The sequence below is a fragment of the Charadrius vociferus genome, unplaced genomic scaffold (assembly GCF_000708025.1).
Source record: "Charadrius vociferus isolate BGI_N301 unplaced genomic scaffold, ASM70802v2 scaffold166, whole genome shotgun sequence".
In the NCBI taxonomy this organism is placed as follows: domain Eukaryota; kingdom Metazoa; phylum Chordata; class Aves; order Charadriiformes; family Charadriidae; genus Charadrius; species Charadrius vociferus.
Genome location: NW_009649228.1, coordinates 1,800,012 through 1,816,323, shown reverse-complemented (window position 1 = coordinate 1,816,323; position 16,312 = coordinate 1,800,012). Strand labels below are relative to the sequence as shown.

The 16,312-nt window shown below is 39.8% G+C and overlaps 1 protein-coding gene across 1 annotated transcript in view; it reads left to right on the top strand.

Moving 5' to 3' along the window:
- The window catches only part of NDUFAF4 (NADH dehydrogenase (ubiquinone) complex I, assembly factor 4), a 20,885-nt gene extending 18,043 nt beyond the window's left edge, over nucleotides 1-2,842 (top strand). Inside the window, exons 2-3 of the mRNA XM_009889018.1 lie at nucleotides 106-295; nucleotides 2,480-2,842. Of these exons, the coding sequence (XP_009887320.1) occupies nucleotides 106-295; nucleotides 2,480-2,776 (487 nt within the window). The 3' untranslated portion in view covers nucleotides 2,777-2,842. The remainder of the gene's footprint in view (nucleotides 1-105; nucleotides 296-2,479) is intronic.
- Nucleotides 2,843-16,312: the final 13,470 nt, after the last annotated feature.

Genomic DNA, 16,312 nt, shown 5'->3' with positions numbered 1-16,312 from the left:
CCGTGTGAAGCGGCGTTAGCGCTGGAGCTGAGGGAGAAATGAAACCACCTCCAGAAGCACTCTGCGTGTTGGGAGTCGTGCCGTTCCTCTGGGGAAGCTATTAAGGTGGCAGAACGAGCTAAAAGGAAACCAGTTTGACTCAGATCTGTCTTTCCTCATTTTTTTTTTTCTTCCCTTCTTCTCCCCACTGTCTTTAGACCACCCTGAGATACAAGAAGAAATTTACAAAAAGGACGATAGGCTCCTCACCCTGTTAAAAGACGTGTATGTCGAGTCCAGAGATCCACCTGTGCAGGTGAGTATGGCTCTGCAGGAGGCATGCCAGCATCAGCTTTGTGGTTTTCAAACTCGGCACAAGTTCTGTATAAAGCAAAATGCTCTCTTTAGTGCTTAAAAGCTGCCTTTTTTATAGATTAAAAAGTGGTATTTTCATTACTCTTTTAAGTATCAGTAGCACTGACTGTGTTTGACCCTGGGTCTTGAACGTGTGACAGATTGTGGTTATACAACCTTTTAAATATTAACACAGTCTTCCTTTTTAACATATGTTGATTTGTTTTACACCTAAATTCCCACTTCCGCTTCCTCAAAGGCAGAAGGCCAGTTGGCCAGCCTTTTGCAGAGGTGCAGCAGTTTGCCAGAGATCTCTTGTAGAGTTGTTAGAATAAAAGAAATTGGGACTACTATGGGAGCATGAATGTGGTGGAGGACAAAGGCATTAACATTTTAGTGGAGTCTTTAACTACTGGTGTTAATATCATCCTATGCAGAGACTTTTCATTATGCGGCTGAGGAAGTGCCGTAGTTGTTTTTCTGCATAACCTTCTGGTCTGTCTGGTGATCGCTTTCCTCAGTGTCAATGACTGTAGCCTTTGACTTGGAAAGCAAAGTGTACCCCTTCCAGTAATATGCAGACTGGGGTTCAGTCTCCTCTTTTCCACCTTGTTACATTACGGTTTCTGCTTTTTAACTTTTGCATTATTCGATCATCTTATTCTAGTTGTTTCATTTAGTAATAAAGGTCTTATAATCATCTAGCAATAAAATTCCTAAGTCTCTGTAATTTGCCACTTTCATAGTACTTTCTATTCAAGATCAAAAATGTCTCAAAATGCAAACAGATTTCTGCAGTCTCTCCCTAAAGTTTCCAAGTATTCTCTATCCTTAATTTTTATAAGGGAGGTTAGGACTCTTATCTTGAAGTGCTGAAGGTCCAACTTAGATATCTTTAAACACCTCCATTTGTAATCCTGTGAAGATTGATTTGAGGAAAAGCCAAAAGCAGAGCACGTCTTACTGCTCGATTCTGTGCTTACTCTGAGGCAGCTGCCATGTAAGACTTGCTCTTGTGGTGTGTCTACTTGCAGTTGTTAGGAAGAGCATGATTAATGTGTTAGCACGGAGGCTTGTGGGCAAAGCTTCATCCAAAAGCTTCCTTTCTTTCCTGATGTTATTCTGAATGCTTTGTGCATTCATATGTATACATATCTGTATGTATATTTGGCATGTCTGTCTTTGGTAAGTGGAAAAGCACCAACTCTGATTTCTGAAGTGGCAGATACCCAGAGAAAGCTCATTTTATTAAGACTTGAAAAATCATTCATTATCTGAGCACAGTTCAGCACAAAATAAAAGGAAGAAAATAAGAACTGGTAGGACCATCAGACATTCTCTGTAGTTCACAAGCAGTCACACGGTTACGGATGCTGTAGCATCCACATTAGTTTTCTCAGCTTATAAGCTAATACAGAGTATCTGTGGGCAAATAGGTGGCCATGGACTCTGATAACTTTAAAACTACTTTTTCTTAAACTTAAGAAAGCTTTTCATTGTGTCTCTTTTGCAGTGTCATTCACTGGTTAAATCTTAATAAAAGGCAATATGGAGAAAGCAGCGCTGGTTTAGAAATTATTTGAAAATATGAAGGGACTTGGGAGAAGAGACTTCACATGTTTGAGCACTGCAGTAGTCATGGGAATTAAACTTCATATGATGCTGCAAAATAGTTTCTTTTTGTCCAGCGAAGCTTGTTTTCTAGACAGAGCAGAAGAAGGGATATCTTTTAGTTGCAAAACTGAAATCTGAAAATGAAATGTGTGTGATTTTTGTTTTTCTTTTTTTTTTTCTCCTGTGCCATGAATCGGTACCAAATATTAGGTTATCTGCATTTATGTTTGGCTACCAGAATTTGTAGTTTGACTTGTATGAGTTGGTACAACACTTAGAGTTCAATGGACAGTAACTTTTCAGAATTTGGGTGGGGGGTTGACATCATATGTAGACTGCCTGTGGAACAACTGACAGCTTTTGTGTTCTCAAGAAGCAAGGCTGGCTAAGCATTTTTAAAATTTTTTTAATGCTGTGAAAATGGGGAAAGCTAACAGGAAATGCTGTATTTAGGAAAACAGCTTGGCTGCTACTGTACGCATAGTAAACAGAACTGCTGTTAAGCTATTTTTGTTTTCCTTCCCACAATTAGGTAAAAGATGGAGGGGGTGAACATCTTCCATGTAAACAAGAGGAAAAGAGACTTACAAAACTAGGCCACTTGGGAGATCTAGACGTTAAGAAAGTTCCCAAAGGCAAAATTTCCATTGTGGAGGCTCTGACACTTCTTAATAATCACAAACTTAATCCTCAAATATGGACTGCAGAGAAAATAGCAGTGGAATACAGTCTGGAACTGAAGGACGTCAACTCTCTTCTGGAATTCTTCATTCCTTTTGCTGTGCAGGAATTTCCTAAAGAAACCAAAAAAGCTATAAAACCAACATAAAAATAATTACCAAAACCTTGTGTGGTCTTACTTGCGTCTTAATTTTACTCAAGTATATTCAGCGTCTGAAAAGAGTTGGTAACGTGTCATCCAACAAGGCTGCTTCCTTATACCAGTAGGATGTATGCAAGTGATTCCATTCTGTATTGGATGGCATCAGTTAAAAGCCGCAATTACAGGATACAGTTTGTAAACCAGACTAATACTAGTAAGTTCAGCATGTCACATGATTCTGATTATCCCATTCATATGTCATGGGCTCAGATAGAACATGTAAGTTCTAGTGAGAACTTTAACTTAATAGATTGCCTTTCTTAGCAGATACTTCCTGGTATCTGTTCTGTGTGTATTAGCTCTGTGGTTTCACGCCGCAGTGTTCTTTCAAGGACTTACTGTCAAGGTGTGTGTGTATATACAAACAGCTGTTTTTCTTTTGTGTAAAAATGGAATAGTATTTATATTTTGTGAAAAAGGATAACTAAAAGAAGATTTGGGAAATTCAGCTGTGTCAAAATAAAAAGGTGAATAGCAAGAAGGCCTCTTTCTGATACTGGAACAGTAATGGTTCATGTGTAGTTCCTCTTCCACTCTATTCTGATTTAGCTTAAATATCTGTACCTCCCCAGGTACTGTCTGTCAATCAGTGAATTAGTAAAGAGTGATGATCTTCTAGCATTAGTGTCTTGTAGCAGTCTCTAGCACCTGTAGGAAAAATAATGGTTTATATTATAATTAATAGGTAGCTATGAAATGCAATTGGATCTACTAATTGGACCCACTAGTAGGTCTTCTGTCAATGTCTGCCTGTCCTGTTCCAATAGCCCTTTTTCCCCATAGAGGCCTTGTCGGCCTTGTCCAAATGTGGGCTTAGATCAGGTCATGTTCATTGACAGTAAGTTGTCCAGATGCTACCAGACCGAAGATGAACAGCATCCTTTCCAATTGTTGGAAAAGGATGTTGCAAACCGTAAGGAGGTGACTGGATTGTAACTTTCCTGATACTGTCACTATTCAGGTCTGTGTATGTAAGGAAGTTTTGCACTGATGATTAATACAGTTCTGAAAACTAGTTCATGTTTTCCAGATAAGCTAGGGTTTGGGGGGTGGGGGGGAATAATCAGAATTGTTATTTAAAAAGGCATTATGATTGCCTTTATTAAAAAAAAAAAAAACAAACAACAAACAACAACCAACCAACCAAAAAACAAACCCAAAACATTATTTTTATGCATTGCTAATATTCCTAGTGCCCATCACCAAAGAAGTTGGATTTATAAAGAGGATGGAAGTCGGTACCAGGCCTACAATGTAACTTTCTTTTTAAGAACTTTTCTGCAGGGTCTTGGATTTCAGACTCTGGTAAATATCTTACAAAGAAGATCATCAGCTTTGCTATTTCACAGCAGGATACTTTCCACTTCTCTGAGATGGATACAAGGTATTTGCAGTACAGCTCGCCACAGTGTATTCATGGTTTTCCTTGATTCATTTCTGAAGTATGTAATACTGTACCTTAGTGGAAATGACACAAAATTTCATTGTATAAAAATTTGAAATGGTTAGTCTTTGGATGTGTCTCAAACTAATGCATCTGAGTTACATACCACATTAAGATTTTTTTGTTTCCACACAATTCTCTGTTCCATAGAATGTTAAAACACAAATACTTTATTTTTTAAAGTACTGTTCATCCTAATGTAATACTTAAGGTAATATTCAGAAAACAGCTGTGGAATGCATTTGGTACAGATACTGTTGTTGTTATTGGAGATGCTGTGATTTCCTTCCTTAAAAATGAATCTTTAATTAGGTATTGGAGTTGATTTAAAACTCACTTTCCAGACAGCAGCAGACAACAGCTTAACCATGCCCCTTGACTAACTTGGTTTGCATTTTGCCTTCTTTTGTCTGCCTTTGTGAACTGTCTTGTGAAGTGTCTACGCCATGACAGTACCCTGTCCATAGAGGCTTTATGGTATACTGCTGCTTTGCTTACGCTCTTCAAGGGACACGTGCTTTGGGATGTTTGGTGCTCATCGTGTTCAGTGCTCCAGCCATACCTTCAGGACAAGATCTTTCCCATGAATGAGATGATTGCAGAGCTATCCCCGGTTTCTCTGGAGGCAGGATCTTGTCCTCAGAATATATTGCCTACGGTGGGGAAGCAGGCATGTCCCACAGCACAGAGGTGGGCCAGGGATCCATCTCCCCGGAGGCAGGTGAACTCCTGGTGGCCCAGAAGGCTCCTCTGGAGCAAGGAACTTCTCAGGCACAGTTCAATCGTTCACTTCAGGAAAACTAGATGCAATGCAGTTTGCCGTTGACGTGCAGGTTCTTTTGCTGGTCACCTGCCCCACCTGCTGGGCAATGTCAAACCAGCATTATGAAGGCACTGCTGATGGTATGAGATCATGTAAAATCTGTACCTTTATCTATCCAAATTATCCATAGTCTGAATGTTTAGCTTACACTGTCTCTTCAGACATGGACTGTTTTACTTTACAAGAAGTTCCAGGAGCATGGATCTTTTTCTCTTTGCTCTGGTGGGAAAGTCCATCCCCGATCAAGCACTCTCTCAATGCTACCATCTTGTCCCATGTTGGTTACCGGCCACAGCCAACTGCAAGGTTCTTGGCAGGTGTGTGCTTAAGCTGTGTTAAAGTGAGTACGTAGTTGAAGATAATTCTGCCTTTAGAGTTGCTGTCTGGGAGAAGACTGTTCTTACTGTTGCATCTAGAACTGTTTATTTCCTTTCTTCCTATTTCAGGGGACTCTTTACTCATTAGTTTTCTTGCCTGCTTACCAGTTTCTGATTTTGATGCAATTTCTAATCAGAAGATAGTGGTAAAGTAGTGGTGGTATGTTCTTTACAGTTTTAACTTGCATATGTCTATAGGCCTTTCCCATAGCTGTTTGGCTCTCAGCTTAAGGAACAGGTACTCTTCAAGCAACTGTTTTGAAGAGGTAATTATGGGAAATTTGTGGGAACCCACAATTCAGTTTTCTGGGACTCTTATGTGGAGAATTTTTCATGTTTCGTCACCATGTATGTGGTGTACCAAATTTAGCTTAGATGCTTTTCGCCACCATATAGAATCATTGCATTTGGTAGGGAGCGATATGCCTCACTCAGACTGCTTTGTTCTTGCCAAATGAATGTAAGAAGTGTAGCAGGTATAAGCTTTTTGATTTTGTAAGGGAGTTTTTTCATTTCTACTGTAAATGATACAGTTTACAAACTTCTTCGTACATGGCATTATTACACTCCATTTTCCAAATGTCACTGAATAAAGCCCAGGGCCACCTCAGGACTGAGGCAGACTGAGTACACAGGGCAGGCTGAGACCCCTTTGGAAATGAGGGTTACATTCCTGGTGAGACATAAAATTGAATTTCCTCTGGGGAATTCCAGTAGGTATTCTGGAATTCCTGGCTTGAATTTTTCAAAAAAAAATGTGTCTTTGGGGGGTGGGGAGGTGGTCTAGTAGCTCACTTACCCATGTTTTCTGGGACATAGTCCCATTCTTCTAGCCTTGTTCCGTTGTGAAGTCTGTTCCCAGCCTTCTCTAGTCAGTCTTCTCTGCTAAGAAAACTTTATGCAGCTGCACTCTTTGTTCTTTACTGGCTCACATGCAAATGTCAGTTGTATTCCGCCCTTTCAGTATCAACCACCTGTTTTATTTCTGCAGAGCTCTCTTGCCTTCTAGGAGTAGCACATCTGCTGAGGTAAAGATTAGAGAACTGAGCACATGTTTTGTTCGGCAGATCTTATGAATAGGACAGATTTTCAAAAGGGATGTAGCTTTTCATACATCTTCAAAAGCTGCTCTTGTGGGATATGTGAAACTAAGTAATCTTGTGATGTCTCGCCATGTATTAATCGTAGCTAGGTTCTTGCAGTCTGATGCCAAGACAGCAAGACTGGGGCTGTATCTCTGCTTTCTGTGCAGGTTAGTCAGAGGGAACTTCAGTACAAAAAACGATCTTTCTGTAGCCTTCTGGCATGCGGAACTTGTCTTTCAAGCTACCTCTTTTTACTCAAGGAGAAAAGAAAATGATGTTTCTATGCGAGAGGTGTGTACTAAACTTACAAAATGGAATATCTTATTTCTGTATTGAAAAATTGAGTCAAACCTCAAATAGTCATAAAACAAGATCAAAAGGCAAAAGTTTAAAAAGACGTCTGTCTCACCTTGTTTCATATGAGCATCGTGCCTTCATGTTTGAGATTCCATGAAGCTTCACATTTCACAGCTCTGTTCTGCAGCCCCTTTCTAAATGGGGGGTTTCTGGTCTTGAACCAGGTGGCACCAGTGTTGAATTGACAGTAGGGGAGGCGTGACCAGTGCAGGTGAGCTTCACACGTGCACACAGATTTTGGCACTTGAGACTGTGGAAGCTGTACGCTGACTGACGTGCTGTTAACAATCAAAACACTGTGTTGGTGCTTGCTGTTTCCAGCAATCGACGAGTTTAATGAATTCTGTAACCTTTCACGGTTTAGGTACTGCTGTGTTGTTATCAGAGCTAAGTGTTTTCTGCTGAAAAAAAAACCAACCAAAAAACATGGATTAATTTATCTTAGAAACTCAACATGGCCACATGTTGGGTATGAAGTAGGGGCAGAGCGCTGTAAGCCTGGATAGCCAGAATCGTATCAAGTTGCTGTATGGACAGGTCTGTTGGGAGCTGTACATTGCACGCATGCCACACTTGACTGACTGCCTTCTGTCTCGGTCTCTGGTTTGCAGCACAGCACTGTAGCCTAAAGGATGCCACAGGCTTGATGGTTAGGTCTCTCCTCTTAAAGTGGGGATGGGGATTTGCATCCCCCTTAAGGCGAAGCAGAAATTGAATGTTAGATGGGAGTCTAGCTTAGCTGTCTCCATGCCGTCCAAAAGCTGGAAACTATGGATCTAATTTTAGTTGCATAATTCCTCCATACCATTAATTTCCTTCATAAGCAGCAAGCGTAGCCGAGCTCAAGTCCCTCTTGGTGCGGCTGAGGTGGGGAAGTGGTAGGGGCTGCAGCACGGCGGCAGCAGGAAAGGCTCACTGCTGCTCAGGAGGGAAGCCTTCCTGGTTCCTTACCACTCCTACGCCTGTTTCCAGCACTGCAGCCAACTGCAGCCCATCTTGCTTTTTGCTAACTCAGGCAATTGGTAGACCACTCTATGAACCACTTTAATTCACTAATGTGGCAGAAAACAAATAAAAACTGGTATATTTAAAACTGAGAAGGAGAAAGAGTCTTTACCATTGTCGGCATCAGCGGCTATCCTTTGGTTAGAGCCAGCGTATATTCAGCTTGCTTCTATTATCAGCCATGTCTGCTGGGGGAAACAAGTTATTAAAGTTGGGTATGGTTTTTGCACATAATTCAGGGGTAAAAAGCTGAACATGCAGAGGTACCAAAATGCCTCTGAATTTTTGAAATACATTATCCCCAAGTTACTTGACTTGGGATAGGAAAAGCATATTCTAAAACCTAGCTTTTACATTGTAATAAAATATTTGGCATGGTGGTATGAGATGACATATATTTCTAAGAACAGCTCAAACTTAATGCAAAATATTTTGTTCAGACACCAAAGATATCCCTTGCTTTGCTAAATAAGGGGGAATTTACTTATTTATTTATTTATCTTTGGTTGATCTCAAAAAGTTTGTCCCATCCTAGTTACTACCATTCCCAGCCTTACTTAATTCCAGTTCTCCCACTCCCCTCGCTACTTTGTTGATGAGTATCATCTGTCAAGTTTCTAGGCCTGTTTCATAGATAGGCAATTAACTGTGTACAATGAGTGAGGCTGATTTACTGTCTACCTAAAGCTACAGTGAAACTGGAATAAATAGAAATTAAGTGCATTGAATAGCAATGAATCAAAGCAAAGCAGGCTACTGAAGATGTCTTTAGGAAGAAATAATGCCACTCTATTGGCTTTGCTCCTCCACAGAGGAAGAAAGTGGGAATAAATTTCATACTGTGTTCTGCCTTTCTCAATTAGCTGTCACCAGTTAAAGATTTCCTGTGTGGGAATGAATTCACAGTTGTCCTCCCTTAACAAAGATAAATTCTATCAGCTCACTTCTGTACATGCAATACTTCAATATTAAACTCTTTTTTTATATTGCAAAGTTCTCATTAATGTAGCCATTTAAGAAACGGAGCCATTTTTTGTGACTCTCTTAATAGGCTGACATTTAATCATGGTTTCTTAACCATTTTGAAAGAAATTACTATTTTATAAATTCTGAATGAAAATTATTTTAATTTTATTATGGACACATAGCTGTGATTAAAAGCTGAGAAGATACAACTAAAAGCAAGTCTCTTCTTTGAACAAATAACATAAGTACCTGTTTGTGATGTATAGGCTCCATAACATACATAATTCTGTAGCCTTCAGCAAATGGTGAAACTGCAATGTTTCAGAGAGACCCTGAGGAAAAAACAGTTTTACTGACAGAGCAGTATAGGAAACCCTTGTTGCATTTTTATCCTCAAAATTTCGTGTTTTCTGTAATTCTGCTGCTGTGGAACTTGTTACAGAATTCACCCCTTGCTACAACATTGTGTTTTAGTATATAACATTTAAATTTGCCAGAAATGTGTAATTAGTTCTCAGCCAAGAACAAAAGCTTGAACTGTGAACCGTGCTACTCAAATCCCCTTGAGTCTGCTGCAATCTAAAATAATACTTTTGAGAAATATGAACTGCTCCCTCTGCCTTAGCTGGTAGATACTTCTGAAAACGAAAGATGAAAATCCAAGTGTAGTTAAAGTCAAAATGCAGAAAATTATATTAATATAAATTACATAGGGGTTTTGATCTGCTACTGCTCCTTTCTGTCTTGCATTTAACCCAGCCTTAGTGACAATTTCCTTTTTTTTTTTATTTTTTAACAATACAAAAGGCCTTTGCTAAAATAGTATTTTGTCCTAGATGAAATGATAGCACCTCCTTCGCCTTCCCCTGCACAGATCATCTTGGCTTCTCGAATGAGGGGGGAAAACAGCAGACAAATAGATTCAAATGTCAGGTTGAAGAATGTGTCATGATGGATTTTCAAATGCTATATCCTTTCTACATTGGGCACTAGACACAGATACGTTGCATTTGTGCAGTCTTGATCAAAGGTTTGTTTCAAGTGGAAGACAACTTGAATCTGAACTAACTTCACAGGCTGCTGGTTTCAAGTTATTTCCATGATAAGGAAAAGTGATTACTTGAGAGATAAAAATCCAGTGTGCATTCCAATTGGTCAAACTGTTTCTATGGTTGCAGAGTGGTATCTAAAGATTCAGCTGAAAAAACATGGCTTAAAGATGAGAGAACAGCTTATCTGTTGCATCCCTTCACTAGATACGTTAGACAAAAATGGAGTTCCAGGCTGTGGAGGAGACATAAGCAGGTGGTTTTGTTGCTGAATCCTTGCAAATAGTCCCTCTCCCCAAATAAAACTTTTTCTGAAGGGCCTGCCAAGTCCATATACGCTGCAGGTAGCCTCTTTTCTTATGCTGTTAGCTAGCACAGCTTTTAAGTACCCCCAGAGATTTATCAGCATATCTTGAGATTTATGCAGGGGGAGGCTCAGGGGACCCAACTGCATCGTTTGAGAAGGTGACTTACCAGTATGCACCTAAATATAAACTATGAAAACAAGAATAATATTTGTTTTGGCTGTGTTTTGCCAGGACACTTCACCCCATAGCTTTTAGAGAAGTTATTGTGCAAAACGTTACTTAATTTACTACTATGTTTTTCTCTGGTTTACCATTAGGAATAACATTGTCTTTTTTTTTTTTCCTGAGGTCTGCTAGCAGCAGAGTAGGAATAAAAAATGTATACATATAATATGAGAAATTAATCTTGACTTTTGCTAAGCATGCTTTTTTACATATGCATTTCTTGCCACGCTACAACAATATTTCTATTTTACTTTTTAATTTTACTTATAAAATTGAAGACCATTAGCAGCATCTATAATTTCTGTAATACTTTTCAGAGCTTGTCCTTAGTCCATTAAGGTTATACAAAGGCAACTGCACTGGAATAATAAGTACTGGAGTCTTACGGACCTGCAGGAGCTGGATGACAATTTTCACAGAGGCTGGGCAACCTCCATGGAAATCAACTGTAGTTAGCCAGCTAGGCATTTGGGATCTAATGGTTATAGGGACATGGAATGATCTTAGTGGAAGGAGAAGAACTGAGCATTTCATTTGGGAAAGAGGCAGATTACTTGCTACATCAAAACATTGGGCATCATGTTGTAAACAGTTTTGAATTCATAGAATCACAGAATAATTTAGATGGTAGGGCAGTAATTTATCTTGGGCAGTTGAGCTTTGACTGCTTCCAAGGCTGGAGATTCCACAACTTGGGCAACCCATTCCAGTTCTTCACTGTCTTCACGGGAAAAGTAATTTCTTTACAGCTAGGCAAAATTTCCTGTTGCAACTTGTGACTGTTACCCGTTGTGGTTCTGCTGCGTGCCTCTGGGAAGAGTGACTCCATATTGCTTATGCCCAACCAAATGTCTCTCAGCATCACCAGAACATTAAAAATTAAGGGAAAAAAACCCTCAATTCCATCTATCTGTGCTTTACTCCTTTTCTTGGAATGTCATCCTTCTGATTCCTGTTCCTACTGGGAGCTAACTCTGCCACCTCATCTATAAGACACAAGTGGAAAGAGAAGGTACTAAAATATAGCTTAAAAGACAAAGGAATCATTCAACAGAATACAAATATACAATTTAAGGACTATTCCTGCAATAGTAACTCCATCATTCTTCCTGCCAGCTTGCATGTTTTCTCTGTATATACTTAGTACCAGGCAATGCCTTCGTCTCTGGAAAGCAGCAGCCAGGGCTCTGGGCAGAAGAACAGGGAAACAAGAGCGAAAATCCAAACAAAACTTACCCCTGTTTTTTCTCTGTCGATTACCAATGGAAATAATATTGCCTTATTTTATTTAATGAACAGTAATGTAGAAAAAGTATTTGTAAGCTTACAACTGCTCCTCTTCCCTTAGCAATTCCTCTGTAGTAACATTTTCTGGTAATAAGGTTACAGGACCCACATTACAGTCAGAGCACTTTATGAAAGGAATTGTTTCCATTTATTGCATGCTTAAAAGATCCATGGTTGTTACTCATTTTCTAGGGCCCCAGACTTTATGAAATAATTGGAAACAAGTCTTATAGATGACCTTTATAATTTATGATGCTTTGATTCTTTGTTTTGATCGTATTGTTACATAGGCACAATGAGTTGACATTCTACTTGCAAGTCTCCCACATTTTCACAAAGATACCACACACAAAAAATGCACAGTTTCTTAATGCCTCAGGTCTGCATCAGATGTATGAAGGATTCCAGGTGTCGTGACTGACAGCTCTATTTTTTTGATTATTGCCTTAGCAGCATAGACCAAATTGTTGTCATTATATCACTTAAATCACTCCAGGAAGACTCTCTGATGGTTCTGTGGCATATACACGTTAGTCTTGCTGGTAGGCATTCATCTTAAGTTCAAGTCAGTGATAAGAGAAAGTTGAAAAATTCTGAACTGCCACAAGAGGACTGTGAAAGAACCAGTGAACCTAAGCCTGTGCCAGTGCAGGGGGGCACTGTTATCCTCATCAAGGGAATGGAATGAGATAGACCGCCAAGTCCTATTCCTGCAGCTTAGATATGTAAATATTTATTTACATAAACGGTCAGGTTTCCACCGACAAAAATGATGCATAGGATCAAAAATATGCACAATTAGGTCTTAAGATTAGCTCTGAGGCTGCTGTAAATTTCTCAGAAATAAGGCTAGTTTGGTTAAGCTTCTGTTGTTCACTTTTTTTTGTCTGAGGGATGAAAAACATTGAAATATACTCTTCTATGAAAGTGTGAAGTGGCACCCTATGAGGATTTCCGAGTAGTAAAAAGCATGATAATGCTCTAATCGTGTGCTATCGATCTGACCATGTGAGAACACTCTTAAAGTATAGATGATCTTAATAAAGTCAATTAGTCTAACACCCTAGAGACTTCCTTCTAACACACGGTGATATTGCATTATGCTACGTTACAAAATCTCTGACACTGCACATCCTGAGTCAGTAAATGACAGTGAACTTTAAAAAGAGAAAAAAGATATGTTGCTTACAGACAAATATGATTTATTTCTGCACGATGGAGAAAGACACGTGTACACGCACACATGATTTTATCATTCTAGTGTGAGTGTAATAGCTTAGATTTTGGGAGCAGTCTAAGCTTACTCAAGTGTGCTAAGCTACATTAGGAAAGACATAATATTCCTATTCTTTTTTAAAATCTCCCGAAAGAAAGATTGTAAAATCTCTGGATCATCAACTTATGCTGTGTCAGATGCTGGCTCTGTTGTGTGGGTCAGTTAGATCCCAGGTAAGTGTAAAGGCATTTCACCTGCCTGTACTGAGGAAGGCATCTACATGTGAGATGAAAAGGCAGCGTGGCCAGCAGGTCGAGGGAGGTGATTCTGCCCCTCTACTCTGCTCTGGTAAGACCCCACCTGGAGTATTGCATCCACCTCTGGAACCCTCAGCACAGGAAAGACACAGACCTGGTAGAGTGGGTCCAGAAGAGGGCCACAAAAATGATCAGAAGGCTGGAGCACCACTCCTATGAGGACAGGCTGAGAGAGTTGGGGTTCTTCAGCCTGGAGAAGTGAAGGATTCAGGGTGACCTAATCGCAGCCTTTCAGTACTTAAAGGGGGCTACAGGAAAGATGGGAACAAACTTTTTAGCAGGGCCTGTTGCGATAGGACAAGGGGTACTGGCTTTAAACTAAAAGAGGGTAGATATAGACCAGATAGAAGGAAGACATGTTTTACTGCAAGGCTGGTGAAATGCTGGAACGGGTTGCCCAGAGCAGTGGTAGATGGCCCATCCCTGGAAGCATTCAAGGTCAGGTTGGATGGGGCTCTGAGCAACCTGATCTAGTTGAAGATGCTCACTGCAGGGAGGTTGGACTAGATGACCTTTGAAGGTCCCTTCCAACCCAAACTATTCTATGATTCTATGAAAGTCAGCCTATTTAACATGTACCATCACCTACTAGAAAGCAGCAATATGTTATCTTGTTTCGCGTGTTATTATAAACAAATTGGATCCTCATCCAGATTTGCCACACAGGGTAGGTATCAAAGATTTGTATAATGTTGTTTAGTGTTTAGAAAATATTTAATCATCACTGTAGAGTAGAATTTGCATTATTCCAATATTTCATGCCAACATGATTTGTATGGCAGCCAATGTATGCTAATTAGAGAATCTCCCTAATTATTTTTTGTCAGTGTGCTGCCCTAACATGACTTAAAATGTACAGCTTAATGTATTAAATGTATTAAAATTGCTTCTACTTCCCATTGTATACCAGGGAGTAATTTGCTATTAACAGCAAGTGTTTACAAAGATTTTTAGATGCGCATATTCTAATTAAAGTGAACATCCAACATGTTGGCCAAGGATGAGTCATACTTCACAACAGCTCTACAGGGAAGGAGATTTGAGTTGTGTATTCTTCTAAAGCAATGGCCAACAAGAATAAACTCTTTTCTTTTGTGTGAAATGTATTTTGTACTGCTTATTGCATGCCTAAAGGATGGATTAATGAATATGAAAGTACAAAGACTGGGCATACATTCTGCATGGGACAAGGATGGCAGGTGCAATGGAGGTCTGGAGGGAAGGGCTATTTGAAAACTTCGTTGATTAGGTTTTGTTGCTAAGCACAAAGCCTACTCTGTGTGCATTTTTATCACTCAGGAACAAGGTACCAGCATATGCCATCCTAGTTACCATGGTTTCCATTCAGCCACAGTGCCCTCTCAGAAAAGAAACAACTTTAGTTTTATATTCATTACATATATTCCTTAGGTATCTCAAAACCAGAATTGCAACTTGAATTATCTATGGACAGATCATCATGATTTTGTTCTTGAACACGATATGTACTTTCCCAGACCGAAAAGCATCTCCTCTCATCCCAGAGAGGTTTGAAAATAAACACCCTCACAGAGATGCCTTTTGACAGAGAGCGCTGAACCTTTTGAGCATCACAGGTTATGACGCACCCCGACAGCGAACGGACGGTGTAATTCCAACTCAGCGCCAGATCATACTGTCGTGTGACTAGCAAGTGGTGGTGGAGTGAGGGCCTGGAAGAGGCTGCTGGGAAGCTCCAGCAGCCACTGCTGGCATCCTGCCCTGCTGCCAGGAGGGCATGCTTCGCCAGTCAGGGTGGGGGAAAAAAGATCCGCAGTGCGAGGGCAGTCCCCTCTCAAAAGGATTCATCACTTGTATTGTCATAAGAGAAGAACAAAGGCGTTTTGAACACAGTGTTTATTCTGAAGGTGTTAGGCTAGATCAACAGCTTCTGATCTCTGCACCTTTCAACAGCTCCAGAAAATGCAATGCACGGTGACCTGCTTGCTAGGAAGGTGTGTGTTGTCTCTAGCAAGGCACATGTGTGTTGTTCACACAACATTCAGTGTGATACTTTCCTAGGAGAATCTACCATACTTTAGTTTGGGTGATACAGAATACATGCAAAGAAGCAAAATACGGAAGTGATTAATGCTATCAGAACAATAGCCAATGTTCTCGGGGATTTTTCTGAATTTTCAACTTTTCCATGCAGCCATGGTGTTCTCAGCATACGATGAACAAAGACAGCAGAAGCTGGTCTTTAGGTAGCAAATTGCATGTGAAATGACATACGAAATATGCTAAGACAGATGGGAAAATCTCATTTTTAAATGTGTTTGTTGAAACAACCGAGTGAAATAATTAGTAGTAAAAAAGCTAATTTCAGTAAGCTTCTGAGTCAGATCACAATCACTGAACAAACCTCTTTGTGATTTTCTGACCCATCACCATTTCCGACTTCCTACGTATCCTAAAATACTTGTGTAATGAGGCTGCAGTTACACTTGTCACTAGAAAACTGCAAGCAAAGACGGCCTCTACCTTAATCGTCCCTTTTTTTCCCACCTCTATAGCTGATTAGAGCTGTGGTAAATCTGTAGTAAATAACTGCTAGAAAATGTTGACAAGTTAATTGGGCTCATAACTGCGAAGGCAATGAGACATTTCTGCAACTGTTTAGATCAGCTTTGTCAGAAGTAAGTCAGTTACAATGGCGACACATTTAATTCTACAAAGAACACATGGAGAATAAATCAACTTTCAGGCTTGAATTACAGTGCAGGAGGGATAATTACCGTAGCAGAACATGTACTTAGAAACAAAAACCTTTTGTAGTGCACAAACACCTGGAACAGAATTATACTGAAAAATAATGTTGAGTATCCAAAAACTATAAAATAGGAATATTGAATAAAACAGTTATACCATTTTGAGCTATGAGAATTTACATTTGCAGCAGGGATGGAGAAATGCAGCTTTGAACAGACTTCCAAAACGCATTGAGGTGATGCTGATGGTTCACTAGGCATCCATTTGTTGCCCAAAGCCAATGAACAATTGGT